The sequence below is a fragment of the Pelmatolapia mariae genome, linkage group LG5 (genome assembly GCF_036321145.2).
Source record: "Pelmatolapia mariae isolate MD_Pm_ZW linkage group LG5, Pm_UMD_F_2, whole genome shotgun sequence".
NCBI lineage: Eukaryota > Metazoa > Chordata > Actinopteri > Cichliformes > Cichlidae > Pelmatolapia > Pelmatolapia mariae.
The window spans coordinates 28,240,526-28,256,713 of record NC_086231.1 but is presented as its reverse complement, the minus strand read 5'-3'; the positions used below and the strand labels follow the sequence as shown (position 1 = coordinate 28,256,713).

The window sequence follows — 16,188 nt, the reverse complement described above, 5'->3', positions numbered from 1 at the left end:
AATTCTCTTTTGAGCTCACATGCGGGAAGTGTGGTTAACAGACAGGTCAGAGAAAAGCAGAGCCACACAGAGAGGAAGGGGCAGAGAAAGCCGAAACAAAGAGACACTGGAAGAACAACACAGGGCAAGAAATGACTCAAAGTAGCACGGTCAGTGCAAACAGAGAAAAAGAGAGAGGCACCTGAGACACGAATTAAAAAGAAAAAGATGGCAGAAGAGCAGAGACTGACAGTGTGATCCAGACTCTGGGCATGCTCAGTGTGTCAGCTCCTCGCCTGATCACTGCAGGTTGTTAGCCAACCACCCCTCTGCTATTTTGGTGACAGAAGCATCAGGGCTAACCGCACAACCTGTTGGGAACTGTGAGTTTTCATCCCTGGTATTTTCATGGCTTTCAAGTTATTGAGTGGAAACTGACAATGGATAATTGAGTGAAACCACAAATTAGTTGCCCTGCCTGCACACTTACTCATGTTGCTCCGGGGAGAAGAAAAAGGGAGGGGGGAAAAAAAGAACGATAAGACAAGATCACATATGTTATGTATCTGAAATGAACACAAGCTGCTTTAGTCAGAGTGTTTTGTGCTATAAAACATTCAGCCATTTTCTTCCATTTATCCAAATCAGAGTAAGCAGAAGGGAAAAAGATGAGGTACACGGTGGGCAGGTTGCTAATCTTTCACAGAGCTAACACTTAGTGTTAATTTAGAGTGACTAGTTATCCTAAAGCCACTAATTGCATGTCTTTGGACTGTGGGAGAAAGCTAGATTACTCAGAGAGAACCCACACAGACATGAGGAGAAAATGCAAGCTCCACACCGAAGGGCCCCAGACCTTCTTGCTGTGAGGTAACAGTGCAAAACACACATCCAACCTCACGATTCACCTGAATCCTAGTGAAACATTTTAAGAATTTTACGTGTGATTAAAATGTTTTTTTTAATTAACTTTTGTTTTAGTCAAAGAAAGGAGGCACAAACAGCAAATACCCTGCTCTTCTAGTGCATTTAAAAAGTATCACTGACTTGAAAATCAGCACGTACTTCTAGTTGTGTATTCATATATGTAGATATCGTTGTACTTTGTGAACTGCCCATTGAAGACAAATTCAATTTGTGTTAGAAAGTTTAGGTAGTTTTGAAAAGAATACAAAGCAACAATAGCTGCTTTGTATTCTGAGATTAAAATGACATGATTGCTCCGAGTGCAGACAAAAACACAGTTTTTGTTCTGAGCGACAGGACAACATCTCAAATTTTAAAAAAAAGCTGAATTGTATTAGTTAGGGCCATTGATATTCTGACAGTCCTGTTTGAATATCAGTTCCTTGGAGAGAAGAAAATGTCCCTGGTGAGAGAGAGAGAGAAAAAAAGAAACAAAATGCTTTAAAATGCTCAAGCGAATCATCTTTTAGTCATTCTGCTGGGCTCCCACTCTCAGTGATTTTGGTTTTTTTAATACTTAAGTTACACATGCCACTCTTCACTGACACAAAGACACTGGGTGGACTTTTTATACATTCGGTAGGATTTGTTGACACACCCAGATATTATGCTGGTGCAGCAATTTTCACTTCATTTGTGCAGTTACTGTGCTAAGGTTTTTTTTTTTTTTTTGTAAAAGCTGGCAACCACAGAATATTTTCAATGTGTGAAATATGGATCACTGACTTCCAAAAAGCTCTCACCCACAAGCTGGGGGAGGTTAAGAGCAAAAAAAAAAAAAAAAAATCAAATAAACATGAGGCAAATTCTCTCCCCGTTGACATCAAAGTGGCTCACATTTGCAAATTTTTCTTCTTTCAAAGTTTTTCAGGGGTTTATCATTTCAACTTACTTATTGACCATAAAAGGTCTCCAGAAAAAAGAAAAAAAAAGATCCTTTGGTTGTAGCTGTTCATCATCATCTCCTCCCCTCTGTCATGTCCTCTCTAGCCTGCTGACACTGATGGTTTCTAAGTGAGTATCTCATCCAACTCTCCCTCTCTCTCTCTCCTCCTGTCATAATCACTGCTCTTTATGATCGGTTTGCCCTCTCTGCCCTTTCAAGATGCGGCGTGTAATGAGGGCTCTGGAGAACTATGTGAGTGGGCTATTTAGCTATTCAGACAAGATCAGCTCACACATCCCACGCTCTCTCTCGCTCGACTCCCTACCAATACCTTTCAGCTGAGTGCAGTGATTGTTTGTCCTGCTCGCAAGGTCACACTGTGGATGGAGCCGGAGCAGCTCCCGCATTCAACATCCATGACGGGCCTTTTAGTGTCTGCTCACCACATGGAAATTGAATGATTAAAATGGGCGATTTAAATATTCAATTCGATACTACTGTCAAATTATTTTGTAGCGCTTAATAGCTGCAAAGGCAACATAAAGGGTCAGTTTTCTCAAATTAAAATAATAATTATAACATAAAAGACATATTTCCTCCCACCAAAATCTGTGCACGCCGTATGAATCCATCATATTTTACACCAGCAGCAGCTTTTTTTTTTTTTTTTTTGCAATATTGCCAGAACTCATTAACCTTGATTTTCAAGTACTGCTTGTACATGCTGTTTGCAGACACATTAATAAGCAGCAAATAATATTATTTCTATTAAGGCCCCCCAAAAAACTTGAAACTTACTCTGCAACCTTCCCCACCCACTAGATAAACAAATTATGTCAAAGAGTGCTTATAGATGAACCTGTGCAAATTCTTCCTGCAATTCATGTCCAGTCTGCTTGTGTGGGTTTTCCTCCCACAGTGCAAAGCCAGGCATGTTACATTAATTGTGGAGTTGATCCCCAGTTAAGAAAACGAATGGATGCATTTCCAGCAATGAGACTGAAACTAATACACACACACATCAACCCCATCCATCCAAGCAATCAACCCCAAACGAAAAACAAAGACTGTACGCACTACCTTATGTGAGTCAGCACATTATAAATCCAACATATGCAGTAAAAATGTTTAGTTTGTTTGTGCCCTTTTCTTATGTCCTTTGATTCTTAACATTAGTGGAAAATTAACTCATATCGCTGTTTTTAATAATATGGTTTATTATGATTTTCAGTTGTGATTGTTCATCACACATTAGTAACATAACTATTTTAAATCATATCTAATTTACCACATAAAAGTGTTAAATTAGAACAGATCGAAAGCACATCAAATCCGACTTTTTTGACCCTATACGACCCATTTGCGATCATGCTATGACAGTGTGAACAGCACAAATCCGATATTTTCAAATCCGATCTGGGTCACTTTCGTATGTGGTACTGAATCCGATACATATCTGAGCGACTGCTGTTTGAACGGTCATGTCGCATTAAATCCGTCTTTTACGTCACTGACACAAGACCGACGCCAATTATCAGCGGCGGAGAAGCGCCCGAGAAGACATCGTGAACGCTTCCTGGCCATCCAGTGTAGATGTTGAAACTGTTGGGAAAACAGCGTTGGAGAAACGTGAACATTTTATTTGTACTGTATAATCTGCAGATTCTGACAGAAATCTATCATTTGAAGCACCGCTCCTCTCTAAAACAGCAATAATTATTAGGCCATATGTAAATAACAAAATAACTTTATAACTTAAAGCAAAACTGGGAAACGTAAAGTCCGAAACAAGTCTTTATATTAAGGGTCTAAACAGAGCGCGTTGTGTGTGACGTCTTCTTTTGCGCATGCGGGCCGCTTTGAGGGTTCACACTGGAGCGCGTTTGCTGTCACATTTTATTTGTAGTGTGAACAAGCAGACAAGAAAATCGGATTTGATCAAAAAATCGGAACTGAGCATTAAGACCTGCAGTGTGAACGTAGCCTAAGAGTCAAAGCTCAATACATTAGAAAAAAAGGAAAAAAAGAAAAGAAAAAACCTGCATGTGTAACATGAGTTTAATAATAGAATCTAAACTCCTCTTCAGTTGGTTAAAAACGACAAATTCCCATGGATAGTCTGAGGACAGAAACTCAGGGTCCTGTGTGGCAGTTGTAACACTACACACGCTAACATGTATTACTTGTGTAACGTGTAAGGGAGAAAATGAACATTAAAACTTAATAACAACAAGTTTTACAATCTTTGGTTTTACCCCACATATTGCTCAGTTACAGTATTTGGTCTAATGCTTAGATGACCTCATTAAGACCTCAGTAAGATCTAGATTGCTCAAAACAGCGATGCCCATCTTGCGCAGTGTCCACTGAGGGACACATACCAGGCTGGATATTTCTTCCTGTTAGAAGGGAGTTTTTCCTTCCCACTGTCACCAAGTGCTTGCTCATAGAGGGTCATCTGATTGTTGGGTAATAGAGAATAGAGAAGTCACAAGTTAGGACTAGTAATACTCCTAACTTTACAATATAAAGCGCCTTGAAGGATTTGATTTTAGACAAAGAGAAATTGCTAGATCGTTAGATTTTTAGTCTGCTCTGTTCTCACCTTTGTCCCTGTAGTTTAGACTAAGCGCCAACAATGTCCATGCCTGCTAAACGTGCACGCCTGACTCCACCGTGTGCTTGCGTCTTTTAGAAGCACCGCCCACCTCTGATTCTTGACCTATGATCGCTCACACGCTTTTAGCGTCATCTCCCGTTGGACTTGCGTGTCAACATGGCGGCTTCCATGGCATCCCAGGCTGTAGCGAAAGGACTGAGGATAGCTACTTCAAAGCACATACTTCTTGATAAAGCGAAGGTAGTGTTACAGCTTCTCTTGCTGATGTTACGGTCTGCTGCTCGGGCTGGGTGGCTTCGTCGCTGTCAGCGTCTCACGGCTAGGGTTAGCAAGTTAGCATGCGTGAGCGGACAGAGGTTTGACAGATCAAAGTTGAACAGTGTGACAGTTCACAAGTGACGTAACAATGCCGTCTTCAAGTCCTGCAGTAGCTCTAATCATGGAGGCTGTTAAATATACGCGCTGCTCTACAAATGATAGTTATTCGGCAAGAGCTTGTTTGAGTAAAGCTTTTCTAATGCACTCCTGCATGTGAATGTTACTCGTGTACACTGTCTGTCACTATAACTGTGAGTCTGTAAGTTTGCGCGTTTAAGATATTTTAAATTTTTCTTTATTGCGTATAATTGAACTGCAAGGGTCTTCTCGTCAGTAAGTTATTTTGCATGCTTAGGTTCAGCACTTCTACAGTGGGCTGTGTGACCTCTGATGAGTAAAAGTCATAGTGAACAAAACCTCCAGCCTGGCCCCATTTCAGATAAGACCCGAGTAAAAAAGTTTAACCCTTGCACTTTGAGCTTCCAGCATGTGTGTGTGAGCTGGCAACAGCAGCCAGCAGAATTCGCCTGATTAGAGTTGTCTAAGTACACAGTGGCAAATGCTTACAGTTGCACAGTTTCTCATTTAGCAAACAAAGCATTTGGTCTGGTAATTGCGAAGAGTCTTAAACATGCTGCCAGAGCTGCAAGACATAAATCCCCACACCCCCTGCACTGTATTGACTAACAAACAAACCCAGTCACACAGAGTTGTGCTTTCATAATAAATTTCAAAGCTCCAGGACAAACAGATGAATAAATTAGCATGATATGCTGTACTGTCAGTTTGATGCTTTTCTGCGCAGTCGGTATCTGAGAACTGGTCTTTCAGGTTGAGGTGCCTGCATAGGTATTTGGAACATTAGTACAAATGCCCATAGTGGGTGGACAAAGCAGGGACTTCTCATGCTGTGTTTACCTTTCATATTTACTCCCAGATGGATTCACATTGATGGAAACTTATCGTCAAACAGATTTCATGTGCAGTGTGGTAGAGTATTTTTTTTTATAGGTATTGTACCTGGAGGAAAGGTGATTGACTGAAAAATAATTGTGCTTTATGCTGATGGAAAAGAAAATATGTAAATTGAACTTCTTTTATCCAAATTTGTCCAGATTAGCTTGGTAAGCTCCTAATGCTAAAGCTATTAGACATAATTACATGCTACATCTCAGTATCAGAATTCATTATTATTGCTTTTCAGCTTTAATATTATCACTTATTACAAAGTATTGTCAGAAACGCATGGAGGTTTTCTTTTTGTTATGTTTTTGTTATGTCTTGTGTAAAACTAGTTGCTTGCTTCTCTGCAACCATTACTAAAGTATAGAGAGGCCAAGTAATGGCCCACACTTTACTCCGATTATAAACCTGCATATATCTGTGCATCAGGCCTTTCCCCCCCCCCCCCCTTTTCTTCATGTGGCTATTGCACATAGCTGCATTATTTTCTGAGTCCTTCCAAAATGTGGGCAACCTACAGCTTACCTTGCCGGAACATCTTGGAATGGATGCTGCTTTGATAATGTGCTGTTCACACTGTGCCTTCTATTTAGGCATGTGTCAGTGTCTGTGTTTTTTTTTTTTGTTGTTTTTTTCATGATTGAAAACCTTTGGTTAATATTATTACCTAAATCAAAAAAAATGTCCCAACCAAGGCAACAAATTGCATGAAACATTTCCATTATTTCTTTTCTCATTTTCCACCAACACATTCCTTAGAGCAGGGAATGGGAGCCCCTGTAAAGGCTGCAATTATTATAATTTTTTTCCTCCAGCATTAGTTCATTTTTTTTTATTTGCTCTACAGGATTACTAAATCTGCTATTATTATATATCAAATATAAGTGTTTTTTATTTATTTAAAAAAAATATTTTTCATCCATCTAAGAAAGCAACTGTCAGTTTGCTAGTGGACGACAACTTCGCTCTTATTTTGAAAGGTCATTTGGCGTTTAAAATCTGGCCTTTCCTACTCCTGTTTTTCCAACTGGCTATCTTGCTAGCCGGGGGTGGAAAAAGAAGTGTATTTCTTTTTTAGCACTTACAGCACCAACTATATGAAATATCTCTGAAATTGGGGAACCTGCATCAATAACCAGCCTATCTGCATAAGGTAAAATTTAGATATGTCAGTGGAGGCCTGAGACCTGGCCTGAACTGTTCCTTTAAAAAGTAAACTCTAACAAAAGTTTTTATCTCATGTTTACTGGCTCTTTACCTGCTCGTCTTCTGCTTCTTTCACTTCTTTCGCTTCTGTCTCTCTCTTTCTCTCGTTCGGGCCAGGTGATAAGAGTAATGATCGGGGATTTTCTCTGGTGTGTAGCACAGTATCAGGGCCTGAACAGATTGACAGTCAGGTATCGCTACAATAGAATCAAATCAGCTTTGACAGTATGTCAACTAAGCTGTGGAATTCAATTTGCAATGATTTGTCACCAACAATGCACAGGACATTGCAATATTCAGATGGTTAGGCTCCAAGATACTCCTTAAAGGAGGAGTGAGATGTTGTTGTTATTTTTTTTTCTCTCTCACACTCTCTCTCTCTCTCATAAATCAAATCTCCTGAATTCTTGTCTGCACACCGAGATAATCCTCGGGTTGTTTTTCACTGTCGCTGCACAGGGATGAATTTGTAAACCTTTGCTAAGTTTTTATTTTTTGTATGGCGAGCGTGCTTGGTAATACCCCAACTGTGTTGAAGCCCAGCGTGGTTTGAAGGGGTACACTGGGAAGAAAGGTGTCTCAATGAGACTCAGTCCTGAATATTTTACAGAACAGGGTGGAGAGCCCTCTGCTTGCAACGACTTCTTTTGCTGGAACTTCAAACGACGGGAGGCTCCCCCATCTGTCTCAGCAAGAACACATTTACATTTCCTCCCCGCAAGGGATACTGGAGGACGAAGTTGGCTCTAACTGGATTTGAATATCGTTCGCCAAGGTTAATAGCCATTTCTGTAGCTGGTGAGGTGCTTAGGCTTTTTCAATAATTTAGAGCGGCTGCAGTCATTAGGAAATGTTGCCAGCCTCTGCAATGAGTAAATGCGCTCCTATCAGCTTAACTTATGCTGTTGTTCCAGTGTAGATAATGAGGGAGAAGTGGGAGTAATGCTGAAAATTACTTGAGAAAACAATGTCAGTGATGGCTGACAGGCATAATTCATTAAAAGTGCAGTATATTGAAGATCATGTTCAGCTTCTCTATCATCTGTGAAATGAGACCTTCAAAGATTGAGTTTTCCTGGAACTACCCTTTGTGCAAGTCATAGGGATCCGATTCATTGAAAATTCTGACGGGGTCTGGCTGGCTGGCTGATCTCTCTGTGCCATAAAGGCGGTGATTCCACTAGCACTGCGTGAGTGAAGAGACTGTGTTACAGAGCACAATGGCTGCTGCCACTTGTAATAAGTACGCTGTAGTACTCTTTGCACAGTTTTGCCTAGATATCGACCATCTCGCCTGCTTAACCTTGGCATGCATGCCATGATCATTTTTAAAGTGGTGACCGCATGTTAATCTGAACTTATTGATGAACAAGATAATTAAGCCATCAGCTAAAAGCAGTGCGTGGCTATTAAAGCACAAGGGGAAGGCTTTTGCAATTCATGAGCTGTGACTGAAGGTTTGTGCCTGTGGCAAAGTTCACAGATATATGGGACTGAACTTTGCCACAGTTGCGCATCCTTGTATTAACTTCTCCTTATTTACTGCATTATCTTCCCTTTAGACCTGACACCTTTGAATTTGACTCCCTCCTCATATTAACTATGCTAATTACTGAAATCCCTATCTGTAGAGACACAACAGTCAGGTTTTCCTTTCTTAAGCCTGTCTGCAGGAGATTAGACCTGCCCTGCCTAAAGACCTGCCAATGATGCAAATCTCACTGATCTAAATCCTGGAGCCATGCTCTACTGCTTCCGTCTCTATCTCTGCTCCGCTGTTCTATCCCCGGCTCTGTAACAGGCAGATGTCATTTCTCTCTCCTTACCGAAATGGTCTGAGCGTGACCTTAGCTTTTTAAAAGGCAAGGGCAAAAAAAAGCTACAAGTGGCTGCTAGCAGTAATAAGAGCAACAGCACATCTTTTGTGCAATAACCAGACCCAAATTTAATTTACCACTTTTTTTATTTATTTGTTTTGTCCATGTGATCAGAAAGGTAAATTCAGAAAAAGTAAAGTCCTATAGTATAAAGTGCCTTTCTCTGGTAGCTACAACAGAATGAATAGGCCAATCATTTGAAACGCTTTAACATGCATAACTTTTTAAAGGGAGTTATGTAACCTGCAATTTTATTTATTTATTAATTTTTTTTTTTGATAAACTAAATAACCTATTCATGCTTTTCATCCAAATCTATAGAGGCACTGCCACAGTTGAGGGGCAGAGAGAGGCACTTGTGCCACGAACACTCAAGCACTATATTAATTAGAGCAGATAAGGCTCTTTGAATTAGTCCACTAAAGCTTCATGAGGCATACTCGTGCTGCTTTAAATGGAAAGCATGGCTGTGATTCATACTGGCATGTTTGTGAACACAGCTTCTTCGCGTCGTCCATCTCTCTTATTTTATGTCACCTCTAGCACAGCTTACTACGCAGCGCTTGTCTTATCGCAAGACAGTTTGTATTTATGAGATGCAACGAAGTAGCCAAGTGCCACCTCATTAACAGAGTAACACTGTGCGATCAGTATAGCAGTGACTCTGATAGTCACACAGAGGACTGCTCAATGTGATTCAGCATGTGCTCGTGCGAGTGGACACTATAAATTTCCCCTTTTAATTTTTCCTTGGATGGTTAGCTAAATGGATGGGGAAAAGAGATGAGTTCATAACCTGAATGGGAACAAATCAATTACATAGAATTGATGAACTGGCAATCTGTTAATTTCTTAAACATTTGATAATGCCCCTTAAGGAGCATTCTGGTTAATTAAGTCTGCAGTCATTTGTCTTAACTAATTAGGCAGTGTCATTTCAAAGGGTTAGGGACTGGCCATGACAAATAATGAGGATTTTAACCTCACCAGACATCTGGGAATACCACTTAAATAATATGTGATATTCGGTGACTGTGATTCGCAGTTTGGAACAAGTGCATAGGTTTGTAATAGGTGAGAGTAAGGACTCATTTTTGTGCAGAAAGAATGGGACTTAACAGCCAATAATAACATGTCAGTGTGTTGCCAAAATTGCTTAAAAATGCTTAACTCTATTGTGATACATTAAAGAAGAATGTCCTTGTATACGGTCTAATGCATCAGTATTGAAACACACTGTTGTCCTGAAAAGTAATTGTTTCTGTACATAATAACAACAATAATAAAAAAGATGTGCATGGGAGGGCATGAGTGGGGAGAGCGGTGTGCCAACCAAACCTCATTTAAAAATCTGGCCTTGTCAGCTCTTGTTGTGAGAAGTAGGTGCCACTTTTCACTGAGTGTGTGATAAGCTGCAGCTGCTTGAAGTGCATGCCGCTCCAGTCCTCAAGTTAGTGATATTGTCTGTAAAGTGTCTAGATAAGCCTGAAACTAGGTTTAACAGATATACAAAGCATATCCGATATCAATATGCTTATTTCTTATATTTTATGTAAAGTAGAATAGAATATATTGGTATTTCGTTATTCCCCCAGGCATATATGCAAATTGGGCATTTATTCTATTTTCAAGCTCTACTGTCCTTTTATAGTCTTCCTTAAAGAAAAACAAAGTTATCACTCTGAAGCTGTAGCATGGAATTTGTAAAAATAAACAAACAAAAAACACTGATTAGTTTCTATTTAGAAGACAAAACCAGATCCAGCAAGTCTAAATAATCAACAGTTGAATATGGAAGCCCGTTTCCACCACTAAAAAAAAAAGGATCCATAACTTGAAATTTCGAGTTACTTTTCTCAAAACTTTGAGTTAATAACTCGAAATTTCGAGTTAGCGCTGCCAATCAGTAATCTACGTGAATGACGTCATTTCCTTGTTACCCGGAAGCTGAAGCCCTCAGGTACAAATGCTCCAGCTAAGCTACCGGTATTACATCCAGTCATGAATGCACAGATTGCTGAGTATTTTCAGTGTGGCTTCAAAAATGATGAAATCCTTCTGTTATTAGCTGAATCACATGGCGTTACTATCAGCAAACGTACTCGCGAAAGCGCCAATTTGTTGCGATCCAGTTTTGAGTGCGCATTACTCTGTGCCATATACAAGAAAGTGACCTCATTCACGTAGATTACTGATTGGCAGAGCTAAGTCGAAATTTCGAGTTAATAAGTCGAAATTTCAAGTTATGGATACTTTTTTTTTGTTTGTTTGTTTGTTTTTTTTTGTTTTTTTAGTGGCGGAACTGGGCTTCCATAGTATTCCATAGTTGAAAACCCCGGTAAGACCCGAATTGGAGATTCACCCATTTTAAGTTTAGCATCTTTAACCTCCTAAGACCCAAACTCTTCCACGACATGCATTTTTAATTTCTCTTTGATATTTGGGCATATTGGGCCCCGATGAATGTAAAAACAAAGAATTACCAGATTTTTTTTTCTTTACCTTGTTTTTTGTTTTTAAGAAAAATAAGAGCCACATATGAGGATATTCGTTTAAAATTTTGATAGAACAATAGCAGTATAATGTCCTCGTAAGTGGATATCAGGCCCATGTAGAGCAGAATTGAGTATTTTAGTCTAAATAACCCAAAATGTGATGTCCACATATGTGGACGCCAGGTCCTAGGAGGTTAAAGACAATATATTCCGCACGTCTTTGAAACGCAACTGAAATTTAATGCTAGTCTGCTTGCCAACGTGCCCACTAATACAATCTGAACAGGATTTTTGGTTTCGTTGTTAAATGTGCTGAAGACTAATTTTAAATGTTCTGGAATATTGTTGCCCAGTCCCTGATGACTGTGAGCTGGTGTAGCTAAAACCAAAGAAATGTTTTTTGATGAGAAAAATGTTATTAGATTTTCATCAGAGCTCCCCTTTTTTCTGCCTGTGCATTATATGTGCTTAGGTTTGAGCATGTGGCAGCAGTGCATTCATGCACTAGATGAAACTGAATCCTTTTTGCAATTACAGATGCTGTTTGATAAAACAATCTGTTGTTCTTTTTACAGAGCTTGCACGTGGACTTGGCACTGAGGAATGTATTTTATCGTTATTTTATTGATGCTGACCTTTCATTTTCTAGTGTTTGCTGGTTTGACAGCCTTACAAACTAGGAAAACTTCAGAATATGTTTTATGTGCCATAAAACTGCTGGTCTTGCTTTGAGGACCTGTTTCCCAGACATGTATTAAGCCTAGTTCAAGGTCTTTTCTTCAGTCGATATTTTTAAAAATTTAATCCAGGACTGGGCTTAATACATGTCTGGGGAGCTGGATGAAGATGTGCTTCAGCACTTGAATTAATAAGAATGATTTTAAAGGCACAGACCATTGTTTTTGACGCTCGTTATTCTTTAAATGTTGAGTTCCAGATGTCATCAGGGATGGAAGTTTAGTGCTACCTATTGGGAAAACTAATGGATACAAACCGTCCTTTGTCCCATCTTTAATTGTATCTTTAAAATAATTACAGCTCTGAATGTCATTGTGTCTGTCTTTCTTTCCCCCATGAGTCATGGTGACAGTGTGGGAGAAGTAGATCTGCTGTTTGGTTTGTGTTTGATGTACAGGACATGCTGGTGTTAGACTCCTGTCTTTCATTTACATTGGCCTGTTGGCAATTATGGTTTTACCATAGCAGCATCCAGTTATGTTTTTCTATCTTCTTATTCAAGCACATTAGCATGCTAACATCTGTTAATTATTTCAGAATATCAAAGTACAGCTGGGGGTGATTGGCACATTGCTAATGGTGATGTATATGTTCATAAATGTCCAACTTATCAGTGGCTCTCCTGAGATATCACAGCTCATCCTTAAGGGAGCGTGAATTCAGTAGCTGTCAAATGTAAATCTCATAATGGTGCTTTATGTGAAAAGTCAGGAGGTAAAGGTAAAACATTGTATATGTGTAGTTAAAATCCACTAGATATTTTGGCAGTTCATTGCAGACATACTGTCATGTAATAAATAAGGAGGGGGACCAGCAGATTTACGTTTCCAGCTGCAGAGCTTTCTTCCTACTGGAAATAGATTCTAAGTGTAGCAATGCACCTATGGCAGTTTACTGCAACTGACAGCATATACAAACAAAAATTAACTTTTGCATAACTCCATTTTAATAATTGTACGACATTATTAAACTTCACAACTTTTCCCAAACTACAATAAGTTTAAGGATCTTTTCTCACTTACTCATCTGAAAATAAAGTGCTCCGATATTAGAAACCGGCATAAATACTTAACTGAAAGTGAGCTGCTGTACATTCATCTTCACCTGACGTATTTGACTTTACAAGACTAAATCAGGTGCAACAGATTTATATAACAAAACCAATGTCAGTTTCTTACATCATTTTTTCAGAGGTAAGATATCGACCCCGTTTTCTTTTTAACTCTATAAATCTCTCTCCATAATTTTCCTCATAACTGCTTTGGTCCTTTGCTCATGCTGAGGCTGCTGACTTCTGAGGTTTAGATTGAGTTTAGCTTTAGCTACTTTTCCTTTGTTAGCTTCTTTAAAATGTCCACGTTCAGGTGATGCAGAGGAGTTAAGCATCGGATTACGTTTGTCTTTATAAATGTTTTTCAGACTCGTCCCTCTGTACTTGAATTTATGTCCTTAATCACAGTGAAGAGTTTCCATGGTGAAGACATGTTAGCTTGTAGATTTAAATGTGCGCGCAACTATAGACCATCTTGTAATCAAACATCTGGGAGGCTGTTTGGCTGGTCATTGGTCTGTACTGAGAATGCTGGAAATCGGTTGATTTAAATCACGGATTGATCGGTGCATCTCTAATAAAAAAAAAAGTCTGCTTTTTTCTGAAAATGGAGAATAAAATAAACATAGCAGGCCATTTTAGAATTTGGCAAGTTAGGAATTCTCAGCAGTCATTAAAAGAACAACAAAGAGGACTTTCATAATGCTTAAATATTTCAAAAGCCCCTTTGAAACGTCCTGATTGGACTGTTGCAAACTTTAGAGCTCTTAAAGGAGTGTCACGCAGGTTGCATCGATACAGATTTGCAGTGTCCTCATGAATATGCCTGCTTAAAATTGCCTTAGTCTCTCTAATGTTGTCAATAGCCTTTCTTTATTTTTGCATAGAAACTAGTAAGGATCAATCCAGGGTTGACTTATTGAAAATTTCCTGTAATGGAACTCACTTTGTCCTGCCATCAGGGCTTTTGATTGATGATAGGCTTTTTGTAAGTGGGATGGTGTCTTGTTCAAGGTGCATTTCTGACTCAGTGCAGCTGTTTACTGCCTTAATGTAGCTCTTCACAGTGTATGTAAGAGATTTATTTGTGTATATATAATGTATAAACTTACTAAGTAAACAATTCAGTGAGGTAATGTAAGGTTATTTGTTTTTATTTATTTTTATTGAGTTCTGAAAGGTGAGGACTGACAGTGGCTCCTGTTAAAGTACGTCTCCTGCTTCAGTGCAGCCTCTTCACAAAGTCACTTCATCACTAGTGTAACAATAGATACCATTAGGTTCTCATATTGCTCACATTTTTATATAACAGTTTCCATAAAGTACTGAGTTTTATTACCGCTTTGTTTGTCTGTTTTTAAGAATGGTTTTAATATAACTGTTACAAAGGTAATATTTTTGGAAAGCTGCTGAACTTGTTTGAATAAATGTTATAGTAGGGCTAGCTGGAAACTAGAGTTTTTTGGGGGGAGAAATAGTGAAATTGATTTATCAGATGATTTTCTTTATGCATCACTGGACACTTTGTTAGTTACACCCTGTTTAGTACTGGGTTTGGACCCCGTTTTGGACTCAAAGCTGTCTTTGCGGCATCAATCCAGCAGCAATACTCAGATCGGCTGTACAAACCAAGTACAGTTCACACGGTCCTATGTGAACTGTACCTCAGTTTTATGTTTTTAGCTCGCACTTGGTGTGTGTGGTCTTCTGCTTTTATAGCCCTATGCTTCAAGTTTGATGTGTTGAGCTTTCAGAGATGCTCTTCTGCACACCACAGTTGTAACAAGTGGTTATTTGAGCCTTCCTATCAGCTTGAAGGATTCGATCTCCTGTGATCTCGGGCATCAAGAGGCCATTCAGACCTCTGTAAACACTAGTGATGGTTGTGGGGAAATACCCCAGTAGATCAGCAGATTCTGAAATAGTTACATCAGCCTGTCTAGCACCAACAACTGTGGCACATTCATAGTCACTTAAATCAGCTTTTTCCTTATACTGATGCTCACACTGAACCAAAGCAGGTTCTTGACCATGTCTAGATGGCTAAATGCATTGAATTGGTTCCATGTGATAAGCTAATTTGTGTTAATGAGCAGTTGAAGAGATGTACCTAACAAAATTATACTTTGCATACAACATCTTAGTTATATAGATAAGAGTAACTGGTCATTTTTATGAACTTTCCAGCAACCTCTTTGAAAAAATATAAACATAAGGTGAAGACACTGCTTAACTGTGCACCACTGCTACATGTGCAGCAGTGTGGGGAGTATTATAAACAGTGGAGTCAGAACCACTCTTAATTTGATTTTTCAGTAATCAAATGAATCGTTTTAAATATGCTATTTAATATTTTGTGAGTACATATGTAATATGTAATTACTACGAGGATACGTGAATTTCATTACATTGCCGAAAGATAACGTGGGGTGGGGTCTTTCTTTTACAGCCACAGTGCTGAAGTCTCTTGTAAGATAAATAGCTTGTGTTGAGAGATAATGTTCCTGTACTGTTAACAACTGCCAAGGCAGAATCACATCTTCACTCACTATTCGCTGGATCCTGTCTAGACTTACTTCCAAGAAACAAATGTGTTGTTTGACCCGCCATGTCAACCCTTTGAATTTTTGAGTAACAGATTGACGAGCAGTGCAGCATTGACTCTCGGCTGTTTATGGGCCTGATCAGAGGTGATTGCCTGCTTTGTAACCTTCCCCTGTAAATTAAGGCTTATGGCTCCAATAAATTTTCAAGGGAGCTGGAACTGCTCTGTCAGATGGTGACTTTTTGACATTGTTCTACTCTCATAGTGATAAAGACAACTGCTCTAAATTAGCCCTAGGATATTGACTCCTTAAGTTTAACAGAAGGGCAAATGACAAAGTAGTGGCATGTCTTGAAATGACTTTGCAAAGTGCCAAGATCAGACATACCCTAACTGTGATGACACTTCTCACAACAAGTGTTGTTTGACATTGTGCATCCTGCTCTCAACTAAGCATGAGACTGCACAATTCTGTGCCTCTTAGGAGGAAGAGAAGTCCTGATGTTGCACGATGCCGCGCTGATAACCATATGGTCCAGCCAGA

The 16,188-nt window shown here is 39.3% G+C and overlaps 1 protein-coding gene across 4 annotated transcripts in view; it reads left to right on the top strand.

Moving 5' to 3' along the window:
• The first annotated feature begins 4,589 nt into the window (after positions 1-4,589).
• Positions 4,590-16,188, top strand: part of suclg2 (succinate-CoA ligase GDP-forming subunit beta) — a 96,855-nt gene continuing 85,256 nt past the window's right edge. For all 4 annotated transcript variants that reach the window (XR_010093937.1, XR_010093938.1, XR_010093939.1 and 1 more), the window contains exon 1: positions 4,590-4,691. Coding sequence is in view for 1 of the 4 variants with exons in the window: in XM_063474596.1 (XP_063330666.1) it covers positions 4,608-4,691 (84 nt within the window). In the remaining 3 variants the exon portion in view is untranslated. The remainder of the gene's footprint in view (positions 4,692-16,188) is intronic.